The 24,838-nt window shown below is 37.1% G+C and overlaps 1 protein-coding gene across 1 annotated transcript in view; it reads left to right on the top strand.

Moving 5' to 3' along the window:
- Positions 1-24,838, top strand: part of man2a1 (mannosidase alpha class 2A member 1) — a 92,662-nt gene that overhangs the window by 36,838 nt on the left and 30,986 nt on the right. Inside the window, exons 3-9 of the mRNA XM_008114007.3 lie at positions 1,015-1,159; positions 4,857-5,028; positions 7,821-7,948; positions 10,001-10,174; positions 18,078-18,264; positions 20,169-20,346; positions 22,832-23,034. Coding sequence (XP_008112214.1) covers positions 1,015-1,159; positions 4,857-5,028; positions 7,821-7,948; positions 10,001-10,174; positions 18,078-18,264; positions 20,169-20,346; positions 22,832-23,034 — 1,187 coding nt within the window. The remainder of the gene's footprint in view (positions 1-1,014; positions 1,160-4,856; positions 5,029-7,820; positions 7,949-10,000; positions 10,175-18,077; positions 18,265-20,168; positions 20,347-22,831; positions 23,035-24,838) is intronic.

The following is a 24,838-nucleotide window of genomic DNA, read 5'->3' as shown; positions in this document are numbered from 1 at the left end:
AGTAGTCTTAGGTTGACAAAATAAATATACCCATGTGTTGTTGATAACAGTAAGCCTAAGTTAAGTCGTAGGAATGTTTACATATAAACTATGTGTATACAGACAGCACCCAAGTTATGAAAAAGATTGGTTGTGTAGGTTTGTTCTTAAGTTGAATTTGTATGTTGGAACAGGTATATTTATATATAGCTTTGGATAGCATAGGGAAGGGTTAACACCCTTGTGGTGTTTGTTTTGCTGTATGTACCCCTGTTCAGAAGATTTCACCTCACTTTCTGTCCATGTCATAGTTGGATTTTGAAAGAATTTGCTTGTTGTGGAAACAAGGAGCTGCTTGGGCTCCTTTTCTCTCCCTTCGGCTTCTCCTTCCTTCCTTCCTTAGGCTGTAAATTGTAATTTTTTAAATTTATGATATTATTTTAGAGTTTATTGAAAAACTGCGATCAGTGAATCTGCAAAAAGCGAACTGCGAAGTAGTGAGGGAACACTGTACCAAATAAAATATGTAGCCAAAATTTCTAGGTGAGGTTTTATGTGATGGGTTAATAATAATAATAATAATAATAATAATAATAATAATAATAATAATAATAATTTATTTTTGTACCCTGTCTTCATCTCCCCGAAGGCACTTGGGGCAGCTTACATGGGCAGAGCCCAACAATTTATTTATTGTTATTTATCTCACCCAGGGGGATTCAGGGCAGCTTACAGCAGTTGGCAAATTTAATGCCTAAAATACAGTTATAAATCACAATGCTACATACAATCAATTAAAACTGTTAAAATACATTATAAAACTAAAAACATATGTGGTTAATGTAATTACATAAAAATGCAATTCACAATACAATGGAATAAAACAGAACATTATAACAGTACTAAAAAACATCAACCAGTAACCAATTTTAATTTTTAATAGTTTTAAATTTTTGTAAATAACAGTGATTACAGGCCAGTGCAGTTCAGACATTTGTGTGTATGATAATAGCCCGTTTTCTTTATCCACTTTAGATGCTTGATGTCTACAACATTCTCCCTTTTGATAATCCTGATGGTGGAGCTTGGAAACAAGGGTTTGATATCACTTATGATGAACACGAGTGGGATAGTGAACCTCTACAAGTTTTTGTTGTGCCTCACTCACACAACGATCCAGGTAATAATAATTACAACTTTAATTCTCAAAGAATTATGTGCATAACAATTGTACCTTCACCCTCTGCGCTCTTAAGATGATGGCTGAAGTAAATTGCCACCTACATTTTATCAAATGGTATATGCCGATCTCCATGCGTTTCTGCAATTTCTGGTTTTCCTCAAGCAATTATTCATTTGATTTAGTAGATATCAGACTTTGTTTCACATATGCAATCAGCAAGTACATACCTGATGCGTAGAAATAATATATAGCATATGTTTGAAAAAGATTTTTAATACCGATAGCATTGTTTAACTGTTACTGGCAATTAAAGTTCTCTTGGGATTCATATGGCATACATACACAAATGGCATTCTTATAGACACATTTGTTGTGACTTATGAAGTGTTTATAACAATATGGGTTTGTTGTGATATGACTGCCCCTATTTATATATGCAGTAATAGATACATATACATAGATACATGATAAACATAAGGATTTTAGAAGCATGCTGCCATGATTTCAAAAGAGGAAAAGTAGCTTACTGAAAAAGTTTGTGTGGAGATAATACTGCTACATTTTGCTATACTTTCTTCATAGAAAAAAGGCTAGATTAGTACTGTGCACCAACGCTCATTTAGTACACTGCACTAGCAATCATTGATATAAAAATGGACAGAAGTAGAGAATTGCAGTTTGCTGAAGAAGGAATGGATAGGATGCAAGTTAAGTGGTTTGGCAGAAGGAGAACAGATGTATTGGGGTGGGCAAAACTACCTATCTCCCCCCCCCCCAAAGATGTTATAGATTTTTAAAGCATAATTTTTGGCAGGAAAAAAAAACCTGGAATGCCCTAAGGGCAGTTTCAGCATGTTCTGAAAGACTTCTGGCTTGTTTTAGGCTTAGGAGAAGCTTGTTTCCTAACCAGGAAGTGGTCAGAGGTTAGTTCAGCTTGGCCTAAGTGTAGTCTCCTATATATTGAAAATGTTTTTGTTTTTTAATTTGATTTATATCTCACCTTTCTCCACAAATAGAATTCATTTTGGCTTACAGTTTTAAACTTGCTCTTCAGAACTGTTGCAGCAGGATTTTCCAGCAAAATTTGCTTTGAAAGGTAGACTGTACTTTGTCTACTCCTGGAATGGATGTAGAGAGCTAATTAATGCAAACTAAAGAGATTCCAAAGTATTTCATGACCTGATTGATTATGGCTACTTGAAAACCCACAGTTGTTATGACTTACCTTTTTATCTGTATTTTTTGCTCATAAATTCATAACTGGGAAGTCACTTTAGCTGCCAATTTGAGCATCAAGTAGTCCTCATATATCTACAGTTCGTTGAATATCTGATCCAAATGTGATGAGGTAGAGACCAAATGCCTGGCCAAACTATTGTTAGGAATCCACAGATACCCCCCCCCCACACACACACACACAGAGAAACTAAAAAAAGTAATTGCTAAAACAAAAGCACTATCTAAAACCATTTCTGATGGTATTTTAAAAGAAATCTCTTCATAATGCGAAGAAAAACATGGAAACATAGGAAGAGGAGGGTTAGGAAAGAACATAGTTTGAAAGACTTTGGGTTTGAAGTTGAATCTGACTGAACCATGAAGAACTTCAGTTCAATAGTCTAAGCTTTCAATCTTTCTCTCAACATGAGTAATCCCCTGGACTTAGAATCAGCAATGTATAAGCAGTGACACAGCCCAGTATGAGGTACCACTCCATTTAATTCCTAGAGGCCCGTAGAAGATGAGTGACCCTAAAACTGCAGTCATATATCCAAAGCAATAAGCTTGGGGATGTTCCAAGGAGAATTGCAGTCACGGTGTGACTGGGCTATCTCACTGAATGGAAATTTCAGTGGTGTTCCACATAGGTTTTCTTTGAGACTGCCCAATAACAGGTTACCAGGCCAAACAAAGACATCTCTTTTGGCGAACAAGGTGGTGAAGTCATTTGACTGAGGAAAATCTCTGGCCATGGGCTAGGCAACAGATCAGAAAGAGAGTAATCCTTAGATTTGTTGTATGGAAGAAGCTTTAAACCAAATAAATTGCCAGCATTGTTTGAAATGTGGATGTGGACATGTCCATGTCCAGCCTAATGGGTAAACAGTGAGGAAGCAAGTATTGGATACCCAAATTTCAAGTGAAGTTCATATAAAGGGGTGACTACTTTAATTCAAATGATTGATAGATTAACCAATTTCTCTTGTGGTGAGGATGCTTCAGTATGGGACCATGTTTCCCGATTCGCTGCTTTAAAGATACTCTTGTGGGCTCCTTGACTAGGCTGTCAGCTTGGTAGTGAAAGCATTTGCATGTACCTAGAATTACATTGGGGAAGGATTACTTTGTGGACTATAGTTACAATTAAAGGTATGAATCCTAGTTTCCTAACATCAGAATCCTGTTACTCTAGTTCTCAAGAGATCTTGCATGTTAGACACAGAGCTGGGGAGGACACCTATTGCACGAATACATCCAGATTTCATGTGGCAGAAAGACATTGTGGCTGCGCTTTTTGGTAACATGAGTGTACAGATAGATCTCAGCAGGAGAAACTGAATGTTACAATGAGTAAACAGACCTTGACACTGAAATTGGTCCTATATAGGGTAGGTTTTATTGCTCAAATTTCCTAAATTACAAAACAAAGCTTAGGAGTAAGTACATTCAGTCCTGAAGCTCTGAACATCAAAAACTATTCTAAATAGTCCTTGAGTTAATGTGTCATAGAGTATTTGATTTATTGGAAGATAAAGAACCTAACAGACCGAGAAAGGTTGAAAGTTCAACTTCGCTTGGGAAAACACTGGAAGGGAGTTGCATGGGGAAATACTTTCTTTACATAAACATGCTTTGTATTTGAAAGAAGGCTATGTAAATAACATATACACTCAAAAGCTCTTTGGGACTGGATAGAGGCCTGATGTAGAGTTTTGGCAGTAGTCTACCATGCGTCTTAAAAAGCTTTGCAATACTTTATATTTTTTTTACACAAAGAAATGATGAAAACATTTCAACAATGCAATGTTACTGATTTTTTTGTTTTCTGTTTCTTGAAGCAAAAAGCTACTTGATCTTCCAGTGCCCCTGGAAGCCTGATTTACACCCTTCACACACATATAAACAAATGCAAGAAAATCTGACGGTATGACTCACTGCCTCATACTAACCCCAAACTCTACAGAAATTGGCTATATTTTAGATGATTCCTGGAACTGGAAGGGATGCAACATCACTTTCAGTCATATTAAGAGTGGCTCTCATGGAAAGGGAAATGGTTCCCGCCACTGTCACAGTTGTCCATCTCTGTTCTAGAGAATCCTAAATTGTCACTTTCCCCAGATGCTTCATCTGAGGCAGAGTGGCCGCCAGGATGTGTTTCCTGAAGCACCACTGGAGAATAGCAACCTTTTCTCTGTAAATAAGTACTAAATGTGTATAAGTTAATTAAGAGAATGAAACTCATTTGTATCCACTTGTTGCTCATTTAGTAATTTAAGGCAGTTGAGGCAAATTAAGTCCTCTCGGGTTCATAATATTTCACACTATATGATTCCAGAAAATTAACATTTTATGCCACAATTTTTGCATTAGAGTCATTTAATGCAAATGTTATGTTAGTTGTTTCTGGGAAATTTCAGTGAACTGTATTCTATTTAATTTGGTTAATGTGTTATTTGTTGTTTTTTATCAGGTTGGCTAAAAACATTTGATGACTACTTCAGAGATCAGACACAACATATTCTCAATAATATGGTTATAAAACTGCAAGAAGATAAGGGAAGAAAATTTATGTGGTCCGAAATTTCATATTTTTCAAAGTGGTGGGATGGAATAGATAGTCAAAAAAAGGATGCTGTGAAAAGGTCTGAATATTTTATTTCCTTATTGCATGCTTATCTTTTCTTTCAATGAACAAGAAGCTGTAAAGATGCTTTTAAACTACATCAGTATTTACAGTAGTTGCTTTCAATATTAGTACTTTCATAAGTTGCAGTGTTCTACTGCACAGCAAAATGTAGACTTCATTTCTTAAACATAGTTTCATGATATTTCTTTTAATGTTATGCTGCTCATGTTAAAATACTAATCTGTATAAGTATAAAGACTTTGAGCAAGACTTTTAAGTGGTATGTGGAAGGTGTTTTTAAAGAGAAAATACATTGTGAATATTATTACTCCCACCCCAAACATTTCACTGACAACCTGCAACTACTGTAGTAATTTAGCTAATTTAAAATTCAAACATTGTTGTTGACATACTCCAGACATTTGTTATCCCACCATAGTGTTATCCCATCATAGTTAAGATAACTAAATCCACATTTCCTCATTGATCCTTAGCTCTCTCATTTTATGTCCTTCAAAATGGATTAGTTATCCAATTTGTTATTCCATCACAATTAAGATACCTAAATCCACATTTCCTGATGTATAGTTAGCTCTCTCATTTTATGTCCTTCAAAACGGAATGAAATAGAGAAGATAAAGACAGAACTAAACTAAACTAAAGGTAACCCTTTACAAGCATATTGTCTTCAAAGTCTAAATCCAGTGTTTTCACTTCTTGTCTTGCAAATGGCATTCACACTTGAGGGTAATTGTACTCCTAGTCATTCTCAAACCCTTCCCTTCTGTCATGTTCCTAGGTCCATTTAAAGAGTGGTTGTATTATTGTCAAAGGTCTAACAGTTACAGCTGTGCTCAATCTACCCAAAGTGGGTATAAGCTCACTGTTCATCATTTCAAGTGATAAGGCTTAACTTTTCTATTTCTAGTCTAATTCTACATCAACCAATTTTCATCCTAAATATTTTAAAGCTATAATGTTTCCTTGCATTAATATTTCACATGTTTGCCATTAATTTATGTGGCCTTTATTAGATAGCTTTTTAAAAATAACTAGGATGGTGTCACCTGTCTTAGAACAGGGATAGGAATTGTATGGCCCTCTAGATACTGTTAGAACTACACTTTACCTGACCATCAGTTATTTTGGCTAACACTGATGACCTCACAGTCTAACGGCATCTGGATAGCCACAGATTGCCCAGCCCTGGTGTGTCTTCGTTCCAAACTGCTGGCAGGGGGTTTCTCAGTGAGTATTGAAGTACTTGTTGCAGACTTTTGGTTTGGATCATCATGGTTCTGTCAGCTCTCTGTCCAAGTTAGTCTGAATTGTTTGTGAAGTTGGTTGACACTGATCATTATTAGAATTCATGAATTAAGACAACAGAGAAAAATAAAATTATGTAAAAACTGGTACCATTATTTCTGAGCATACAGTTCTCTGAAGAGATTTGTAGCCTGTGTGTAACACTGTAGCGTTATGGTGACACATCAATATGCAGCAGTGGGCTTCACATTTTCATGTAGTTATGGTAAAAGCTGAAATTATCAGTATTCTACTTTATCAGCATTTTTGTGTTAATATCCATCAATGATCTTATTTAAGTGAATGTAAATGTTCTAATTCATTATGTTAAAAACCCCTTATGATTGGTTTGTCCCGGGGTTATCATAAGTTGGACACTACTTGAAGGTACACAAAAGCAACAACAAATCATACTGTCAGTGGGTCATCTCACTTTCCTCCCAAAATGATTACAACTGTTGTAGTATTATTTATTTGTTTTTTTAAAAAAGAAAATGGTAATAGTAATGATGGCATCTCATTTCACATAGTTGCACACACAAGCAGGGCTTGATTGGTAGTGGTAGAGATTGGTAGTGATTACCATATTTACTGAAGTGTAATGCACCATCAAATGCAATGCACATCTCAGTTTTGAAAGTGTGCATTACAAAAAAGGACCCGAGTAAATTGTTGCTCTGCATGGCTGAAGAAAAAAAATGCTGTATAAACCTAACACCTTGCCCCTTTTTTGGTCTGGCTTCATAAATCCAGTTGTCAATGGGATATTAGCAGCACATAGACCACACAACCCAAATTCTGTATGAATTGCCAAGAATTTGTAGGAGTTTTCTTATTATCATATTGAGGTTTAGAACGGATAGATGCTTATGTCTGTTCCAAAATTGAGGACACCCACTCCTTTCTCCTCAGTGTATGCAGAGAACACACAAAAATGGGGTGATGCAAATAAACAACTTATCTGCATTTTGAAATATGGGGCAGTTCTTATTTTCACTGATTTCAAAATAATAATAATAATAATAATAATAATAATAATAATAACCATCATCATAAATGAATATGTGCACCTATACTGTGAAAAATCAATTAGGAGTTAAAAGTGTTTTATGTTTGGCTTAAAATTACATGCATAGCTATTGTTACTGAATTATTACCAGTCTTGATGTTGAGTTGTTTTACTAGGAGTAGCCTAGTTAAAACCTGTGGGTTACTCAAGACTAATTTAAAATTGAGTAGAAGTACTTCAGTTTATTTCTAGTTGAAACTGACAGTATGTTTAGGAATTAAATGAATTTGGGATGAATGTCTCCAATGTTAACTAAATGATTTCATACAGATTTTAGATAATTCATCTTGTATATCACAAAATAATATTATGATTAAATATGTCTCTCATGTTCCAAGTATATTTGTCAGTTTTTTATTCCCACAATAGTTGCATGTCTGCATGAGAGTGGTAGTTACATGCATGAATAAAAGTTCAGTATACATATTTTTCAGATTAATTGAAGATGGCCAGTTTGAAATCGTGACTGGGGGATGGGTCATGCCTGATGAAGCTTCACCCCATTATTTTTCTTTAATTGACCAGCTGATAGAAGGACACCAGTGGCTAGAGAAGGCACTAGGTTAGTTCCATGGAAATTTTATCTTGAGATTTCAGTTTTATTACTGTTGCTGTTTCATTAACAGGAGGTTAGGAGATGAGTTATCTGTCACTGAAATGCTTTCATTTACATATTACCAGATTACCATTTACAGCTTGTGCAGGAGTTGCAAGTCACATAACTTTATTTATGTAACAGTTGCTTTGGAATCAAAATTTTAAATAGAAAAGTATGATATCCCAGATCTGTAGTGGAAACTGGTGGCAGTCTAAAAACACTCGGAAAACTTGGATGAATCTAAAACTAAAACAGATTGACAATCCCTTACCCCAAAAGCTTGAATTCTGGGGGGGGGGGGGGGAATCAGATTTGGAATATTAGCAATCACATAATAAGATGTTGGAAATTAATTCATTTATGTTTAATTTGCACCTTATACACATGCAGTCATGCCGGCCACATGACCTTGGAGGTGTCTATGGACAACGCCGGCTCTTCGGCTTAGAAATGGAGATGAGCACCAACCCCCAGAGTTGGTCACGACTGGACTTAACGTCAGGGAAAAACCTTTACCTTTACCTTTTACTACACATAGACTGAAGATAGACTTAACAGAATAATTTGGCATAATTTTGTATATGAAACAGTTTGCTTACATTAAACCATCAGAAAGCAAGGGTCTCAGTATCTCAGCCACCCATGTGTACAATTTCGGATTATGGAGCATTTCAGATATTTGAATAAGGGATACTCAACTTGCACCGACACATGTAGAGTGATTATCTGCTACAGATCAGGATAAGTAATACAGTTACTTCTCTCCGAGTTCTTTTTGGCAGCTACATTTGCGAACAGCAATAATTTTAATTGTTTCCCTTGGTCTCATCTATACTAATATTAATATAATCAATCATCATTTTCTAATCAGAGTATGTAAATATAATTAATGTTGGCTTTAGTAAAAATGGATTTGTCTTTGAACTCTTGATGGGTAACACACTTGCAGATATAATGTCACAGAATAGTTGGATAAAAAAGAATGTGCATGTGAGAGTGCTGTCAATCTCTTAATAATGGTTAGGAAGCTATGGACTGGATATTCCCATGTGCACTCCATTAAAATTTGAATAAAAATCCACGTAGAAAGGAGCCTTCAAATAAAGGCTACTTTAAAAACACGGGAATGGACTAAATTCTATAACTGGTTCTAACCAGAGTAAATCCTGCATATCTTAAGTAACTCTACATTTATGTAAATCCCATTGATTCAGCAGGTTTACTCTAATTGGTAATTAACAATAGAATTAGATCAATATACTGTTTTGATTGTTACATAGCATATAAGAGATGAACATATAGTCTATTCTTTAATACAGTGATTCTCAACTTGTTGGTCTCCAGGTGTTTTGGCCTACAACTCTCAGAAATCCCAGCCAGTTTACCAGCTGTTAGGATTTCTGGGAGTTGAAGGCCAAAACATCTGTGGACTCACAGGTTGAGAGCAACTGCTTTAACAACTATTTTTAAACTAGATTTGGTTTTATTCCTTACTTACCCACTGAGGGCAGGTGTAATAAATACAAATAGTCAAATCATCATAAGCCAGCGTGGTATAGTAGCTTGAGCGTTGGACTAGATATCAGAAAGCCAGAGTTCAATCCCTGCTCAGCTTTGGAAACCGACTGGATGAACTCAACCTTACAAGAAGACAATGGCAAAATTCCTGGAAATAAGTTTTGCTAAGAAAACCTTATAATAGGGTTACCATAAATAATTGTTGATTTAAAGGCACATAACAACAATCAAATCACCAAGTTTAAGGATTTACAAGTAATTTACAGTTTTCATCTGTGCGTGCGCACTCAGAACAAAATCCTACTGAGTACAATGGGACTTCCTTTCAGTTTAAATGAGCACAGAAATGTAGCCCTTTGAAACTTTATTAACTAATTTAAAACCTTTTCCCCTCCACAAGATCTGTTTTGAGATTCTGATGTTAACTGCAAGAAAAGATGTTTTCTAATTGCATGATGTGAAATTAAGATGCTTTCACCTTTTATTTTCTTTTATCAGGAGTAATCCCAAAATCTGGCTGGGCAGTTGATCCCTTTGGGCATTCACCAACTATGGCTTATATTTTGAAACGTTCTGGATTTTCCAATATGCTCATACAGAGAGTTCATTATTCAGTTAAAAAGCATCTTGCAAGCCAGAAATCACTAGAATTTTTTTGGAGGCAGAATTGGGGTATGTATTACTCTTTACATGACCATATATTAACAAACATTGTAATAATAGTGTTTTCTAGCTGTTCTTTTGCTTCAATCAGAATATTTAAGATATAACATGATTCTTCTATGCTTCTGTCTTCCAAATTAATTTGTAACTTCAAACTGATTTGTAGAAATTATGCACATATCACACATGCAATAAGTTAGATTTGTCACTGTGACATAACACTAATATATTTCCTTTATGTACAGAGTTCTTTACTGATTTTGCTAAAACAAACTATCAGAAATGAAAATACAAATCAGGAATGGGCTGAATGTGTACCACTTTTGAAGCCTTTAAAGCCCCCTATGACCTTTTCTTTAAAATGTAATTTTCACTGTAGTTTTCCCAAGTACCTCAGTTTTTCTCAGCAGTCCCTCTTGAAATGGCAATAGAAAGCGACACAGTGTTACTACCTATGACCATGTTGAGAAGACCTGCTGAGGAAAATAGAAGTACAGTAGAGTCCCGGTTATCCGAGATAAAGGGGCGGGCCCAATCTCGGATAGCCGAACTGCTTGGATAATAGGGAGGCCTATCCAAGCAGCAGCACTCGTGGGGTGCTTCCCAAGGGGCGAGGGCTTGCCGAGGGATGTGTTCCCGGATCTCCTTCGGCCAGGCCCTTTCTGGAGGAAAAAGTTTCCTCAGCCAGGCCATTGCTGGAGGAAACTCCCCCAGCAAGGGCCTGGCCAATGGAGATCTGGGCAGACGTCCCTCGGCAAGGGCTCACCCCTTGGAAAGCACCCCATGAGCGCTGCTGCTGCAGCGATCGCGGGGTGCTTCTGGAGTTCTTCCTCCTTCCTCTTCCTCTCCTTCTCTTGAGCTCCCTTTGCTTGAGAGAAGGAGGGAGAGGGAGGGGTGCCCCCAGCGGCACCTCGGATACTACAGAGGCTCAGTTAATCAGAACTCGGTTAATTGGGACTCTACTTATTTAGGTATGCTGGAGAGAGGCTGTGGTCCATGATGGGTGAAGACATAATTGACCCCTGGCCCTCATTCTGTTGCTCACCACAATTCACACCCTTGAGTTTTAAAACACATAATCACAGTGTACAAGTTTTCATGTTAAAAACATGTGGTGCAATTGATAGATACGGTGGGCTCTCTCCATTTTCTGAGATTATGTCCGCAGCATTCCTGCAAAAGTTGAAAAGCTGTTTTATGTGAGAGAACATCTCGAATAACCATATCTGCAAAACTCAAACATGCAAATGTGGTGTGCAACTGTAATTTAGGTGATATAAAAGTTTGAAATTATTGCGTAATTTATTTTATGATATAATGGCAACTTTTAGTTAATTGTACAGGGTAGTGGATTAGAGTTACAGAAACATAAAGTTGAATGGGCCTTATGAGTCATTGAATCCCATCCCCAGCTTAATACAGGATTCCCAGTGAAGTCTCTTGAGCAAGTACTTACCTATCTCTTTCTGAAGATGTCCCGAGAAGGAGATCCTGCTACTTCTCTAGGCACTTGGTTCCATTGCTCATCCACTCTTACTGTCAATAATTGTCTTTATTTAACTGAATTTGTATCCTGTCTATCTTCTAAGATAGGATTCAAAAGCAACTAGTGTTTTTCTAAAAGTTGAATGGAAATCCTGTAATTTTAAACCATTAGACCTGGTCCTATCTAGCAGAGAATAGACCAGCCCTCTTCTCTCTGTAACAACTCTTGAAGTGTTTAAAGACTTTAATCATGTAATTTCTTAATTTGCTTTTTACCAAACTGAACTTTAATTTTATTTCATGTTTTTGTTCTTCGTACCTCTTACTATCCTTGCTGCCTTTCTCTAAACCCTGCTCCAACTTTGTCTAAAAGAGAAGCATGTAGCATTCAGATTTTTTTTAAAAAAAACAGTTTAGTTACTATTTTAATCACTCAATACACAGGAAAATAAAATTCTATCTACAGAACAAAAAGCAGCTAAATTTTTAACAGGCTATTTAAACAATAATGAGAACTTTTTTTAAAGAGTAGCCCTCTAAGCTTGAGTATTCAGTGAAAGTCATATAGAGGGCTTCCATAGAGGTAGCAATGATTCCCACTCCAAGAATGATTCTAAAAACTACCAACTTTTATTTGATGTACACCATCTCAGCTGATAAAGTTGGCTGCAACACATAAAAGTTTATGTCAAATAAATATGTTAGTCTTTAAAGTGCCACTAGACTCTTTGTTGCTGTTCATAATGGGGAAGGGAACTGAGAGTGAAAAATAATTCTGTTGACATGTTTTTATATAGCTCTTAGATATCTTCAGATTGTAGGTCACAAGAGCATTAAGTGGGTTGCAGAACTTTGTAAATGCTCGGTGATCTTCAAGAAATTACATGTTGAATTCACCTTTGTCCTATTACATAAAGTGCAAAAAGCGGCAATTTAGGACTGACAAGCTGGTGGTATATACGTTGTCACTATTTAAAGCTAATACCATCCAACTTGCAAGATTTTCTTTTTGTTTGCTCTGTGTGGTTATAAAACAATTAGAATTTGCTTTGTAAATTTGCTTTTTGAGTGGTGTCATGGCTTATCTTGGCCATGGAAACCCACTGAATGACCTTAGGAGAGTCATAGTCTCTCAGCCTTGCAAAAAGGCAAGGGCCACCCCATTTGGAATAGATTTATCTTTTGTTCCCCTTAAGTTGGAAATGACTGGAAGGCAACAATAACAAGTTCTTTGAACACCATATTCTTAATTCTATTAGATATAGCAGCAAAGTAGGTACAGGCTGAATATTGCTTATCCAGATTTCTGAAATCTGAAATATTTCAAAATCCAAAACCATACTCATGGGCAGCTGAGATCATGTCACCTTTGCTTTTCATGGTTCATTGTGAACAAAGTTTGTTTTATGCACATGGCATCCTGAATATTTTCATACGATTTGGGGACCAATTGAAAACTTTCAAAAAAATCTTTTTGTTGTTAGTTTTGGTCTATTTTATGTACCATGGACTACCAAGATTATTAGGTGCTATCAATCAGGCTTCTGTTTCTTTAAAATTTTAAACAAAGTAATGAACAATAACCCAGATTTGATAGATTTGATAAGTTTCTTAGTCATATTTAAAAGAATAATGCAGAATTTATTTATTTATTTATTTATTTACAGTATTTATATTCCACCCTTCTCACCCCGAAGGGGACTCAGGGCGGATTACAATGAACACATATATGGCAAACATTCAATGCCAACTGACAAATAACATACATTAGACAGACTCGGAGGCATTTTTAACATTTTTTCCAGCTTCACGATTCCGGCCACAGGGGGAGCTGTTGCTTCACCGTCCAGTAGTGGCTGTACTTCCGCATTCCTTTCCTCGTGTTTTGCTGGCAGTTTTATGGTGTTGTAAATTAGCCTCCCGCATAAAGCGTCTCTAAATTTCCCTAATTGACAGGTGCAACTGTCTTTCGGGGCTGCATAGGTCAACAGCAAGCCGGGGCTATTAATGGTCGGAGGCTTAACCCGACCCGGGCTTCGAACTCATGACCTCTCGGTCAGTAGTGATTTATAGCAGCTGGTTACTAGCCAGCTGCGCCACAGCCCGGCCCCCTTGCATGTGATTGATTTACATAATGCAGAATAAAGGGATAAAAATCTAATAATATATGTGATTCCCCCCTTTTTTCTTTGTCCTAAAATACTATCTGTGACCCGATGAGTGTGGTGACAGCTCTAAGCAGATTTCTTAACCAGAGCTATATATGGTGTTGTAGATCATTATTACAAAACTTGTCATTAGCAAGAAGGCTAGATTTTATCCTATTTTGTTAACAATGTTGATACAATTAAGATTTCTCAAGCATTTTGCAATACTCTGTAATTATTATTATTATTGTTCTCAAGAGTAGACAATTTTAACAAAGTTGATAAAGGTATTAAAGACTGAATGGATGAAACATTTAACCTTGAGAAGAAAAAGCTGTGTGTAGCGTTGTGATCTTTATGTTTTTCCCTTGATTTTAATAGCCACCTTGAATCCCATTTTGGGAGAAAGGTGGGATTTATTTACCATAAATATAGTGGAAAAGGCCATTGGGTTATAAACAGAAGTGCTATCCATCAAGGGTCCTAATCTGGGGATGGAGGTGTGTCAACCAGTTCTGGATGGGGTTACACTCCCTCTGAAAGATTGTTTTCGTAGCTCGGAAGTATTCCTCGATGTGTCTCTCCAAAATTCTACCCAGGGAGATGCAACGGTCAGGAGTGCTAACTATCAGCTTCTCCTGATCCGCCAGCTGCTCCCCTTCCTAGATTTGGAGGACCTGAAGTTGGTAGTGCATGCACTGGTAACCTCAAGGTTGGACTTCTGCAATGCACTTTACATTGGGCTACCCTTGCACCAAGTTCAGAAACTCCAACTGGTTCAAAATAGGGCAGCCAGATTGGTTACAGGAACATGTAAGTGTGAGCATATTATATCTATCCTAAAGTCACTCCACTGACTGCCAATTAGGCAAAGTACAAGGTGATAGTTTTGACCTGTAAAGCCCTACATGGTTTGGGTCCAGGTTACCTAAAGAATCGCCTTCTCCCATACAATCCACTCCACACACTTTGGAATTCTGGGGGGGGGGGGGATCTGCTCCCACCAGCCAGAACTCGACTGGCAACCCGTCACCCAGAGGACATTTTCATTGGCCTCCCCAAGGCTGTGGAATGACCTGCCCGTAGAGCTCCAACAACTAAATCAGCTGTTGGAATTTAAGACACAAGTGAAGACCAGCAGGCCTGCCCAAACAGTCTTTAAACATAAATATGAATTTTAATGCATGTCCTTTGTTTAATCTCTGTTTTGTCTGTTTTAATATGTATTTCATAGAGATACACTTTGGTATGTAACTTTTATGGAGGTACGTTTTAGTGTGTGCATTTGTAGAGTTTTTGCTGTGTTTATGTATTTAATAATTTTTAATCCACCATGAAGAGAGGTCAATAAAAATATAATAATAATAATAATAATAATAATAATAATTATTATTATTATTATTATTATTATTATTACTATTCATCATTGGAAAGTTCATTGGGGTACATAAATACTTTTGATTAATCCATCTGGATACTGCATGTCAGTGAGAGATATTTGACTGTAATGTACATCTCAAACAATAGGAGCATATGGAGATGCAAAATGTAGGATGCAACATACAGCAAATGACTTTCTGATATGAATGCTTGACACTTACGTATCACTGCTAATTCAGGCCTATGAGGCATAGGCACAGCAGATGATTTATTATGATAGCCTTTATGCTGCAAAACTATTGGTTGCCATCAAATTCATAAAAATACCTTCTAGTTGTAATCTCGGATTACGGGGATAGAAAACAAATTTATTATGTAAACCCAATTAACAATTAAGTTCTATCAGGAATACGCAACAGTTTGCAAGCAGTCCCCGAGTTAAAGATGTTCGACTTATATACAACTCATAGTTAAGAACGGGGCTGAGGCCCGTTCTCTAAAAAGAGAAAATCACTCCTGTATAAGTTATCATCAGGAAAAAGTGTCTCAACTGAAGTTTCAGTTTATCAGCAATCCTTGTTTCAACAACAAGCCAATTCTTTCAAAATGCAATCATCACAGGGTCAGAAGATAAGGTGAAATCTTCTGAATGGGGCACAGACAGCAAAACAAACACCACAGTGGTATTAATCCTACCCTATGCTATTCAAAATCTACACACACACACACACACACACATTTTGGCTGACATTACATTTAAAAATGTACCTGTTCTGACTTACATACAAATGAAACTTAAGAACAAATCTACAGAACCTATCTTGTTCATAACTTGGGGACTGCCTATACTGGGTTCTGTTGGGGAATCTGAGCTGTTAGACTCAAAAATAACCCTCAGTTAGTAATTCCACAATAATATAGCAGAGTACCAGGAATAAACTCTGTAACCAGCAGAAACTTATGTATGGTGAGCAGGAATAGCTTTTTAACCTTTAGGATGGCTAAGGATTGCAGAGTCAATCTTTAGGTTCAAGAGATTTATTAAAGTAAAAAGAAATACACTCTTGATAGAAAAGTCTTTAGCTAACTTACTAAATTTCATCTTCTAAACGAGGTAGAAGGTTTTTAAAAAGCCAATTCAACTACATTTTGCCTACATAAAGGCAAAATGCGTCCTCACAAGGAGAAAGAAAGCAGAAGAACTCTTAGGTCTTAGGCAATCCCTCGTAGTTCGAGGAGGATTGTCTTCCATCTTTGGTGTCTTGGGGGTGGGTTCTTAGGTGGCTGAAGAGACCTGTTCTTGATTTGCATGTTCTCCTGCAGTGAGGACATCGGTTTTCAGGTGGAAGGCTGTCCCGGTCAAGGTTGGCTTGACGCTCCTTCCTCTTGGCACGTTTCTCCCTTAAGCCCTCCATTCGTGCCTCTTCGAACTCCGCAGCACTGCTGGTCACAACTGACCTCCAATTAGAGCACTCAAGGGCCAGGGCTTCCCAGTTGTCAGTGTCTATGCCACAGTTTTTAAGGTTGGCTTTAAGCCCATCTTTAAATCGCTTTTCCTGCCCACCAACATTACATTTCCTGTTCTTGAGTTCGGAGTAGAGTAGCTGCTTTGGGAGACGGTGATCGGGCATTCGGACAATGTGGCCAGTCCAGCGGAGTTGATGGCGTAGGAGGATCGCTTCAGTGCTGGTGGCCTTTGCTTCCTCAAGCACGCTGACATTTGTCCCCCTGTCTTCCCAAGAGATTTGCAGGATTTTCTGAGGCAGTGCTGATGGAAACGCTCCAGGAGTTGAGTGTGATGTCTGTAGACCGTCTACGTTTCACAGGCGTAGAGTAGGGTTGGGAGGACAATGGCTTTGTAAACAAGCACCTTGGTATCTCTACGGATGTTCTGATCATCAAACACACTCTGCTTCATTCTGAAAAATGCTGCACTTGCAGAGCTCAGGCGGTGTTGTATTTCAGTGTTGATGTTGACTTTTGTGGAGAGGTGGCTGCCAAGGTAGCAGAAATGGTCAACGTTTTCTAATTTGACACCATTAAGTTGTATTCCTGGCATTGCAGAGGGATTAGGTGGTGCCTGTTGGAAGAGCAATTTGGTTTTCTCAATGTTCAATGAGAGGCCGAGCTTCTCGTATGCTTCTGCGAAGGTGTTTAGAGTGGCTTGTAGGTCTTCTTCTGAGTGCGCACAGAAACTGAGTGTGCAGAAGAACTAAAATAGTGGAGACCGCATGGCCTTCCCAGGGCAATTCAAACTTAAAAGGAAGTTCCCTCACAGAATTCCATTACTACATCATTAAAGGAGCGGAGGAGTCAGTGGCTAGCAGTAAGGACAAAGCCCTTTAAAAACATGCATAGGAACGTGGAGAAAGGAATCCATGAGCTTGGCCCTGTCTCTAGCCTAGCTACTAATTGAAGACTATAAAATTGATTAAACAAAGACTTGTGCAGTCCAGGGATGAAGCAGGTTCTTCCTCATTGAGAAAGACCAAATGAAACACATAGTGCATGTGGAGGTTTTTGTATTTTGGCAATAGACTTCTAGGATATCAATGATGATAATAATACTTAACAACAATAACAACAAATTTTGTTACCCACCTCTCCTACAACAAAATACTGTACATGTATCAAAACACCACTATAAAATACATAACCAAACCACATGGTCAAAAGGACAAAGTAGAATGCAAATCCAAATTTCACAATTCAGAGTTGACTTGGTAGGCCTGCTGGAAAAGATTATATGCAGAAGAGCACACAAAAGAGTTGGTAAATTGAAAATTCTGTAGATTATTGAACTAATTTAAAACATTATGATAAATAGTCTATCTAGGCCAGTCTTATGATATAGAAAGGAACATTTCTTTTTATCTTTATCTTGCTTATTTTAATTCTAGATTTGGGATCTAATACGGATATTCTCTGCCACATGATGCCTTTTTATAGCTATGACGTTCCTCACACTTGTGGCCCAGATCCTAAAATCTGCTGCCAGTTTGACTTTAAACGCCTTCCTGGAGGAAGAGTCAGTTGTCCCTGGAGAATTCCTCCGGAAGCCATTCATCCAGGAAACATCCAGCAGAGGTAAATATATTACCCATTCAGTTAATGACAAAGCCAACCATAATTTGTACCATTAAAAACAAAATAAACAACCAAATCCCATGAGACATGACAAAATATCGAATAATATAAGATGAAGAAAACTCTATATTCTCATTCCTGATGGCAATACTTATAGAGTTGATGTTTTTTAAATTCTGTTGTTCACCTCAAAAGCTGCAGTTTTCCAGTTCCACTTAGAAAGATCACACTTAAAAGAGATAGTATGAAACAGAGTTGGACAAGGAAGGAAATAAACAAACCCTGTCCCTAGCTCTTATAATGACCAACTGGAATAGAAACAGTTCCAGGAAAGGAGAGTTGAAAAGTTAGTGACATCTCTGAAGGGCTGAAATAATGCAGAAATAATCCCTTCCTCCTTCATGGGAATGTCACAGATTTCAGATGACATTTAATGGAGAAAAGAGACTGGCTTATCAGTGGACTTGATGCTGTCCCTGTAGTTCTTTGTTTTTATTGCTATCTGATGGACCTTATGTATGTCATTGCCCAACTGTGTTCCTCAGATACTGGGACCAAACTGGCCATCATCATCTTTGAGTCCCTTCCTGTCCCAAGTGAGTCAGATAGTAACCAGAAAGTGTGTTCTGCAGTAGAAATGTCCTTCAAAATGCCTCTCATCTGGTGAGGCATCTGATGTCTTCCCAGCACTGAATATTTTAGTTAGACCTCCATTCGGTTTTTGGTTTTAACCCAACCATTTAACTGGTCACTTAGTAAGTCCCATTGATTCAGTTTGTTCAGTTGAGTTTGAAGTAATAATTAAATTTAGGGTTTGCAGGATGCTTCAATTAAACCAATTTTTAACTTGATTATTTTCTCTTTTTTAAAGTCTTAAATTTGTTTAGTGTCATTTTGTTTTAACTGTTTTTGTTTGATTTTCTCTTGTGACTGTTGTGAGCATTTCTTACAGTCAAAATGTGCACAAGTTTTTGAAATATTTTTGGAGCATAATCTAATACTTTCAATCCCACTATTGAATACGTCATAGAATTTTGTGAATTTGGAGCATAATCTAATACCTTCAGTCCCACTGTAGAATACATCACAGGATTTTGTGAATTTTCTTCACATTTCCATTCAACAATGCAGTATTATTTATAATGCACAAAGGTGAAACAGATTTTTACTGGCTGCAAGTTATGATGGCTGTATGTTACTTCCACTTGCTTTTTTGCCTTTTGTCTAAGTATATAGGGATGTTGTGATATTTCCAGCAAAAGAGGGATAGTATAGTTCTCAACCAAATGTGTGGGGAAACCTGGGGAATGTGCTTCTTTTGTCACATTCTTCTGGAAATTTTCTGATGGCCGGTCACAATGGGAATGGGACCATGCACTACACAGATTTTTGACACAATCCTCTACTGATCTTCATGCTCTCCTTTTATGGTGATTTGCTGATTTTAGTGGATGTGAAAAAATGTGGAGAGATGTACGAACAGTGAATTACGAAGAACATCAGCTGTGGTTGAATACAACAAGTAAGGCAGAAGCACTTATGGTTCCTGAAACGGTTAATTTCCTCTTGAAAATAATTTGCCTTGTTTCTATTCCTCATACAGACAAAACTAGTTTTAAGGTTACTTGCTTGATATACAATTGATAGAACGTTGCATTCAACACAGTTGGACCTTTTTATTATTAACATGCATAAGATTTTGGTTGGGCATCAGAATAAAAGCAGTTTCTTATAAAATATCCAAAATAGCTCAGGAATTAAATTTTACTGCCATGGCTCTTTTAAATGCATTAATAATTCACTCCAATTAAGTGTAATTTACAGACTTGACCAGGGTTTTTTGGGGGTATAAAATACCTTACGAGTGTTATTATATCCTCTTGTTCTCTCTTTTTATCTCCAAGGGCATGGATGATTTTAGATCAGTACAGAAAGAAGTCAAAGCTTTTCCGTACCAAAGTATTGTTGGCTCCATTAGGAGATGATTTTCGCTACAGTGAAAGTTCAGAATGGGACCAGCAGTATCAAAATTATCAAAAGCTTTTTGATTACTTGAATTCTCATCCTGAATACCATGTTAAGGTAAGGTGCAGTCATAGAGGAGGTCAGAAAAGAGAGGGGCTTTATGCTAGCATAACTTGGAGTGCTAACAGATCACCTTTTCTGACATTCTATAAGGAAAAATTGCACATCTTCTTAAACAGTGGCTTTTCCAGGTTGCAGTGTAGTTACTGGACAGCATCTGGGCATATCGTGGTTTCATATTTGAAATAGTTAGAAATTGCTTAAATTGATTAGATAGTTCATTACCCTGGGTTCTTTGGCTATAGGACTACATATGAATATTGTTGTAAAATGAATAGAATATTATAGTCCTCGGTTGCAATTTCATCCAAACTTAACTATCTTACATTTACCACACTGTTCTCTTATATGCCTCAGCAAAAAGGAAAGTAATTCATGTATAAAAAACTTCTGACTTTTTGACACTCATGGAAGGTGGTTAAAGCCATTCTAGTGGTATGCATAATCAGTTCTATAGCAGATAGTATGATAAATTATTAATAACAGAATTAGTAAATGAAACAGCGTATGAGTTAGTTTTTCAAAAATATATGCTTCAAAAGCCAAATCTACATTACACTCCTGAAAATTTATAGTAATACAGTCACTCTTAGGACTGTCAGCATCATTATTGAAATCTTTTAGAGATGATTTCCTTTTGCTGATTTTATTTTTAAAAAATCATTCTATACTGACATATCAGATTTTTTTTATTATGTCAGAAGCGACTAGATAACATATTGCAAGTCGCTTCTGGTGTGAGAGAACTTGCAGACTACAGAGATGTTGCCCAGGGGACGTCTGGATGTGTTACCATCTTGCTGGGAGGCTTCTCTCCCAGCTAGTTAAATCTGACAGACAGGAGCTCACAGATTTGATCTGGCAACCTTCAAGTCAGCAACCTAAACTTTAGGTCAGCAGCCCGATCGGCACAAAGGTTTAACCTATTGCACCACCACAGCTCGACAGATCAGATTATTTAGCTTGACTGCACATAGAATGTGCCTAAGAGTCTAAACAAACATTTCAATTTTGTTTTAAATAATAAGCTTCTATTCTTTCTAAATTTTCTGTTCTCCTGAACCTCCAAGTCACTTGCTGGTAAAGAAATGTATTTCAGAGGTATGGAAATATGTATAATCTTAATCTTAATATCTACCTTTCTCCCCAAATAGGAATTCAAATTTGGAATTCAAAGCAGATCCTTTTTTTTTTTTAAAAAGCAACTGTGAATAAAAACAAATATTGTGATATTGAAACCCAAAAACAAATTATAATAATTAAACCACAGCTAAATAAAAGTAGTCATAATTTTGGTCATATTTATTTTAAATGTAAAACTTTATATAAATGTGTATGAAACAAAGAAATGCTACTCTCCTGGATTTACTGAACACTGACGTAGTTTAGATTTAAACTATTTCCCTTTGTCATAAACAGTAAGCATTCCTATTTCACATGAACAACTGAAACAGTTTGAATAATTAATGGTACATGGTTGATTGCTGTCAAATGAGGTGAATCATTTGAGATTAGTTTTCTTGTTTATGTTAGTGGCTTATGCAGTAGAGTGCATTCGAGTTCAATTTGCAGTTTGGTATAGTTTGTCCTTAGTGGTACAACATGGCTCAGCATGTTATGGGTACAACTTGGCATTGTTAAATTGGACTTGCATGTTCTTCCTCCTGTCTCCAGACTATTTATGTCAAAAAGAATAAATTTGTATAATGGTTAGTTTTATTTAAAGAGAATAATCATTTGTTATATGGTAAACAGGGATCATTAGTTATGATGAACCTAGATCAGTTTCATATCAAGCCAGTTTCAAATTATCAGATATGAAGCTTGTTAAAGTCAACCGAATTTGTTGTAAACCATTATATCTAGTTTATACACAAAGGTAGCTGGGATTGTTTGAAATGGCTGCCAGTCATCCCTCTAGCTTTGTGAGTGGAATATAGAGGAAGGGACATGCAGGCCTAACTCTCCATTATTCCCATTTGTCCATGTAACACTGACCATGGTACAAAGCATGGAAGGCATGGAAGTCAACTAGACTGCATGCTGTGCATATATGTTGATTGTCAGGGAGATTGCCATTCTTGGGAAAAATCTTTATGAGTACTGTATAATATTTGAAAAATCAACTTTGTCTCCCTCCCATACTGCTACCATTCCAGAGTTATTTTAGAGTATTAATCAGTGTTTGATAAAACTTAAAGTAATTGTAAAGAGTAAGTAGGCGCCAGGTCTGGTGAGTAGAGGGACATGGAAAAGCAAAATTCTGCTATGAGTCCTTAGCTCTCCATTGCAGCATTGTCTCAAACATGAAAAAGACACTATAAGCAACACACTATTTATCTTCTGCCCACTCTTTTCAAGAAATAACAAGACACACATTTCTGCCAGATAAAAATTGGGGTTAGATGTGGGGACTGGAGAGGCATTGTACTTCAACTGAATGTAGTGTAAAGGACTTGTATTCCATTTTACTTTGTTTTAGGCTCAGTTTGGGACCTTATCCGATTACTTTGAGACGCTCCGAAAAACCAGTAATTTGGATGAAAAAAACAGCAATTCAGTGTTCCCTGTTCTGAGTGGAGATTTTTTCACCTATGCAGACAGAGATCATCATTACTGGAGTGGGTATTTTACATCACGACCCTTCTACAAACGCCTAGATAGGATATTAGAATCATATTTAAGGTAAGTAGTAACAGATGCCTCTGGCCTGACAATTCTCAATTTCTTTGTCGGTAGGATTTGTTTGGAATATGAAGAAACCTCTCATTATTATCTATTCTCAGTGACATATATTGTCCCGACATGCCAAAGCAGCCTATTGGGAAATTGCAATAAAACTTTGTAGTGGTGTGTACATTTTGTCCACATACCCAGACATTTCATCACTGCTTCCCAAGGTTTTCAGTTTTTCTCTCTCCCAACAATCAGTAAGCAAACTGTGCCCATTGAGCATTTGCAGACCTGCATTGGGCTACTGGGGAAGGATGGGTTCCTCATATTCCTAAGTGTTTTTCTAAGCATTTTCTAGACAATTTCTAAGCATTTTCTTGAGAACTCAAAGAGGGGTTCTCAAGCCTCCTGGCATCTGTTAATGTTTCATTTACATAGCAACTGGTAATCAAAATTGCTGTAGATATTAAGAACTAAGTCCTGAACTAAATGTGGCACTGTAGTGTGTTTCTGTTTAGGATCAATTCCATCCCCTTCCCAGATAGGCTGTAGGAGTAATCCACTATGCATTGGTTAACCCCCTCATGTCAGCTGATTGAGACGGGAACCAACAGAATTCTCAAGCATTGCAGCCATTGCTCTCAACTGCCTGCCCATCAGTTTTTCATTCCGATCTTGCTAACCTGTCGAGTTTTTTCTTTCTCTCCCCTTAGAGTTAATTAATCAGCCATGTTTTCAGAGACAGTTGGTAAGAAAAGAAAGCAAAATGAATTTGAGAAAGTTAATAAATTTTTCTGTATGTCTTCCATATCATAGTTGAGGTTAATCGGTTTAGAATCAAGTTAGCACAAGGGGTTAAGCCATGTATGATGGATTGCTCCTTTAGCCTTTCTCTCCTACAATGACCATTCATGGTGAATATCATCCACTCATTCCCTCCACCCAGCAGTTAACTTTCCATCCCCATTAAGTATATCCATTCATCATTAGACTGATTTTGATCAATCGATTGCCAGAGGTTGCACTTCTGTTTTTACTGATTTTATTATAATCTGTGAAATTTATTTGGTTGACTTGTTTTGGGTAACACTTGTCTCTGACCTTAGAGACATGCAAAAGATTTAGTAGTGTGAAGCAAGAGAAGCTCTAGCTGTGCAGCTAAATACAACTATACCCTTTTCTTATTGTTTTGATGTCTCTTCCTCAGGGCTCCTCTTTTTCAGTGACTCTATTCAGCTTCCTGTGGTCTTGAAGCATGCACAATCTCTCTTAGTCTGTTCTTATGATTTCCTCAGATCAATATTTATTAGCTACATAAGTTTTGTTTCTGTCCAAACACCAAGGTTACCTTGAATTTGCCAGCCCTCTCACTTTTGTGCATGTCTATTGTGGTTTTGGTTACAGAGGTGATGGTGCTCAGAGAAATGAATTAGTATCATGACACAGGACAATGAAATTCACCTTTGAGCTATTGCAGTCCTGCAAATAACTGCAGCCATTCTTCATCTTCACCCCTTTGTCCTCTGCATTGATATTCGTGTCTCTGTCTTGCGCTACCACCATGTTCTTGTGGTCTGGGTTTCTTAAAGTTAAACTCTAGTGGCTAAATATATTTATGAAATGCTTTTGCAACCTGTTTTTCTTTAGCTGATAATCTAAAGTAAAGGGGTATTACCTACCACCCCAAGTTGAGGATGAGAAATAATTAAAACTGTTGATATTGCAGGTGTGGTTCATTTTAACTTTTTATTGTTAGAAGGTGGCATATAAATGTTCATTTTCTTGGTCAAATAATAATGATCTGTAGTTTTGTAGA

Source organism: Anolis carolinensis, chromosome 2 (assembly GCF_035594765.1).
Source record: "Anolis carolinensis isolate JA03-04 chromosome 2, rAnoCar3.1.pri, whole genome shotgun sequence".
NCBI lineage: Eukaryota > Metazoa > Chordata > Lepidosauria > Squamata > Dactyloidae > Anolis > Anolis carolinensis.
This window is presented reverse-complemented; position numbering and strand designations above follow the sequence as displayed.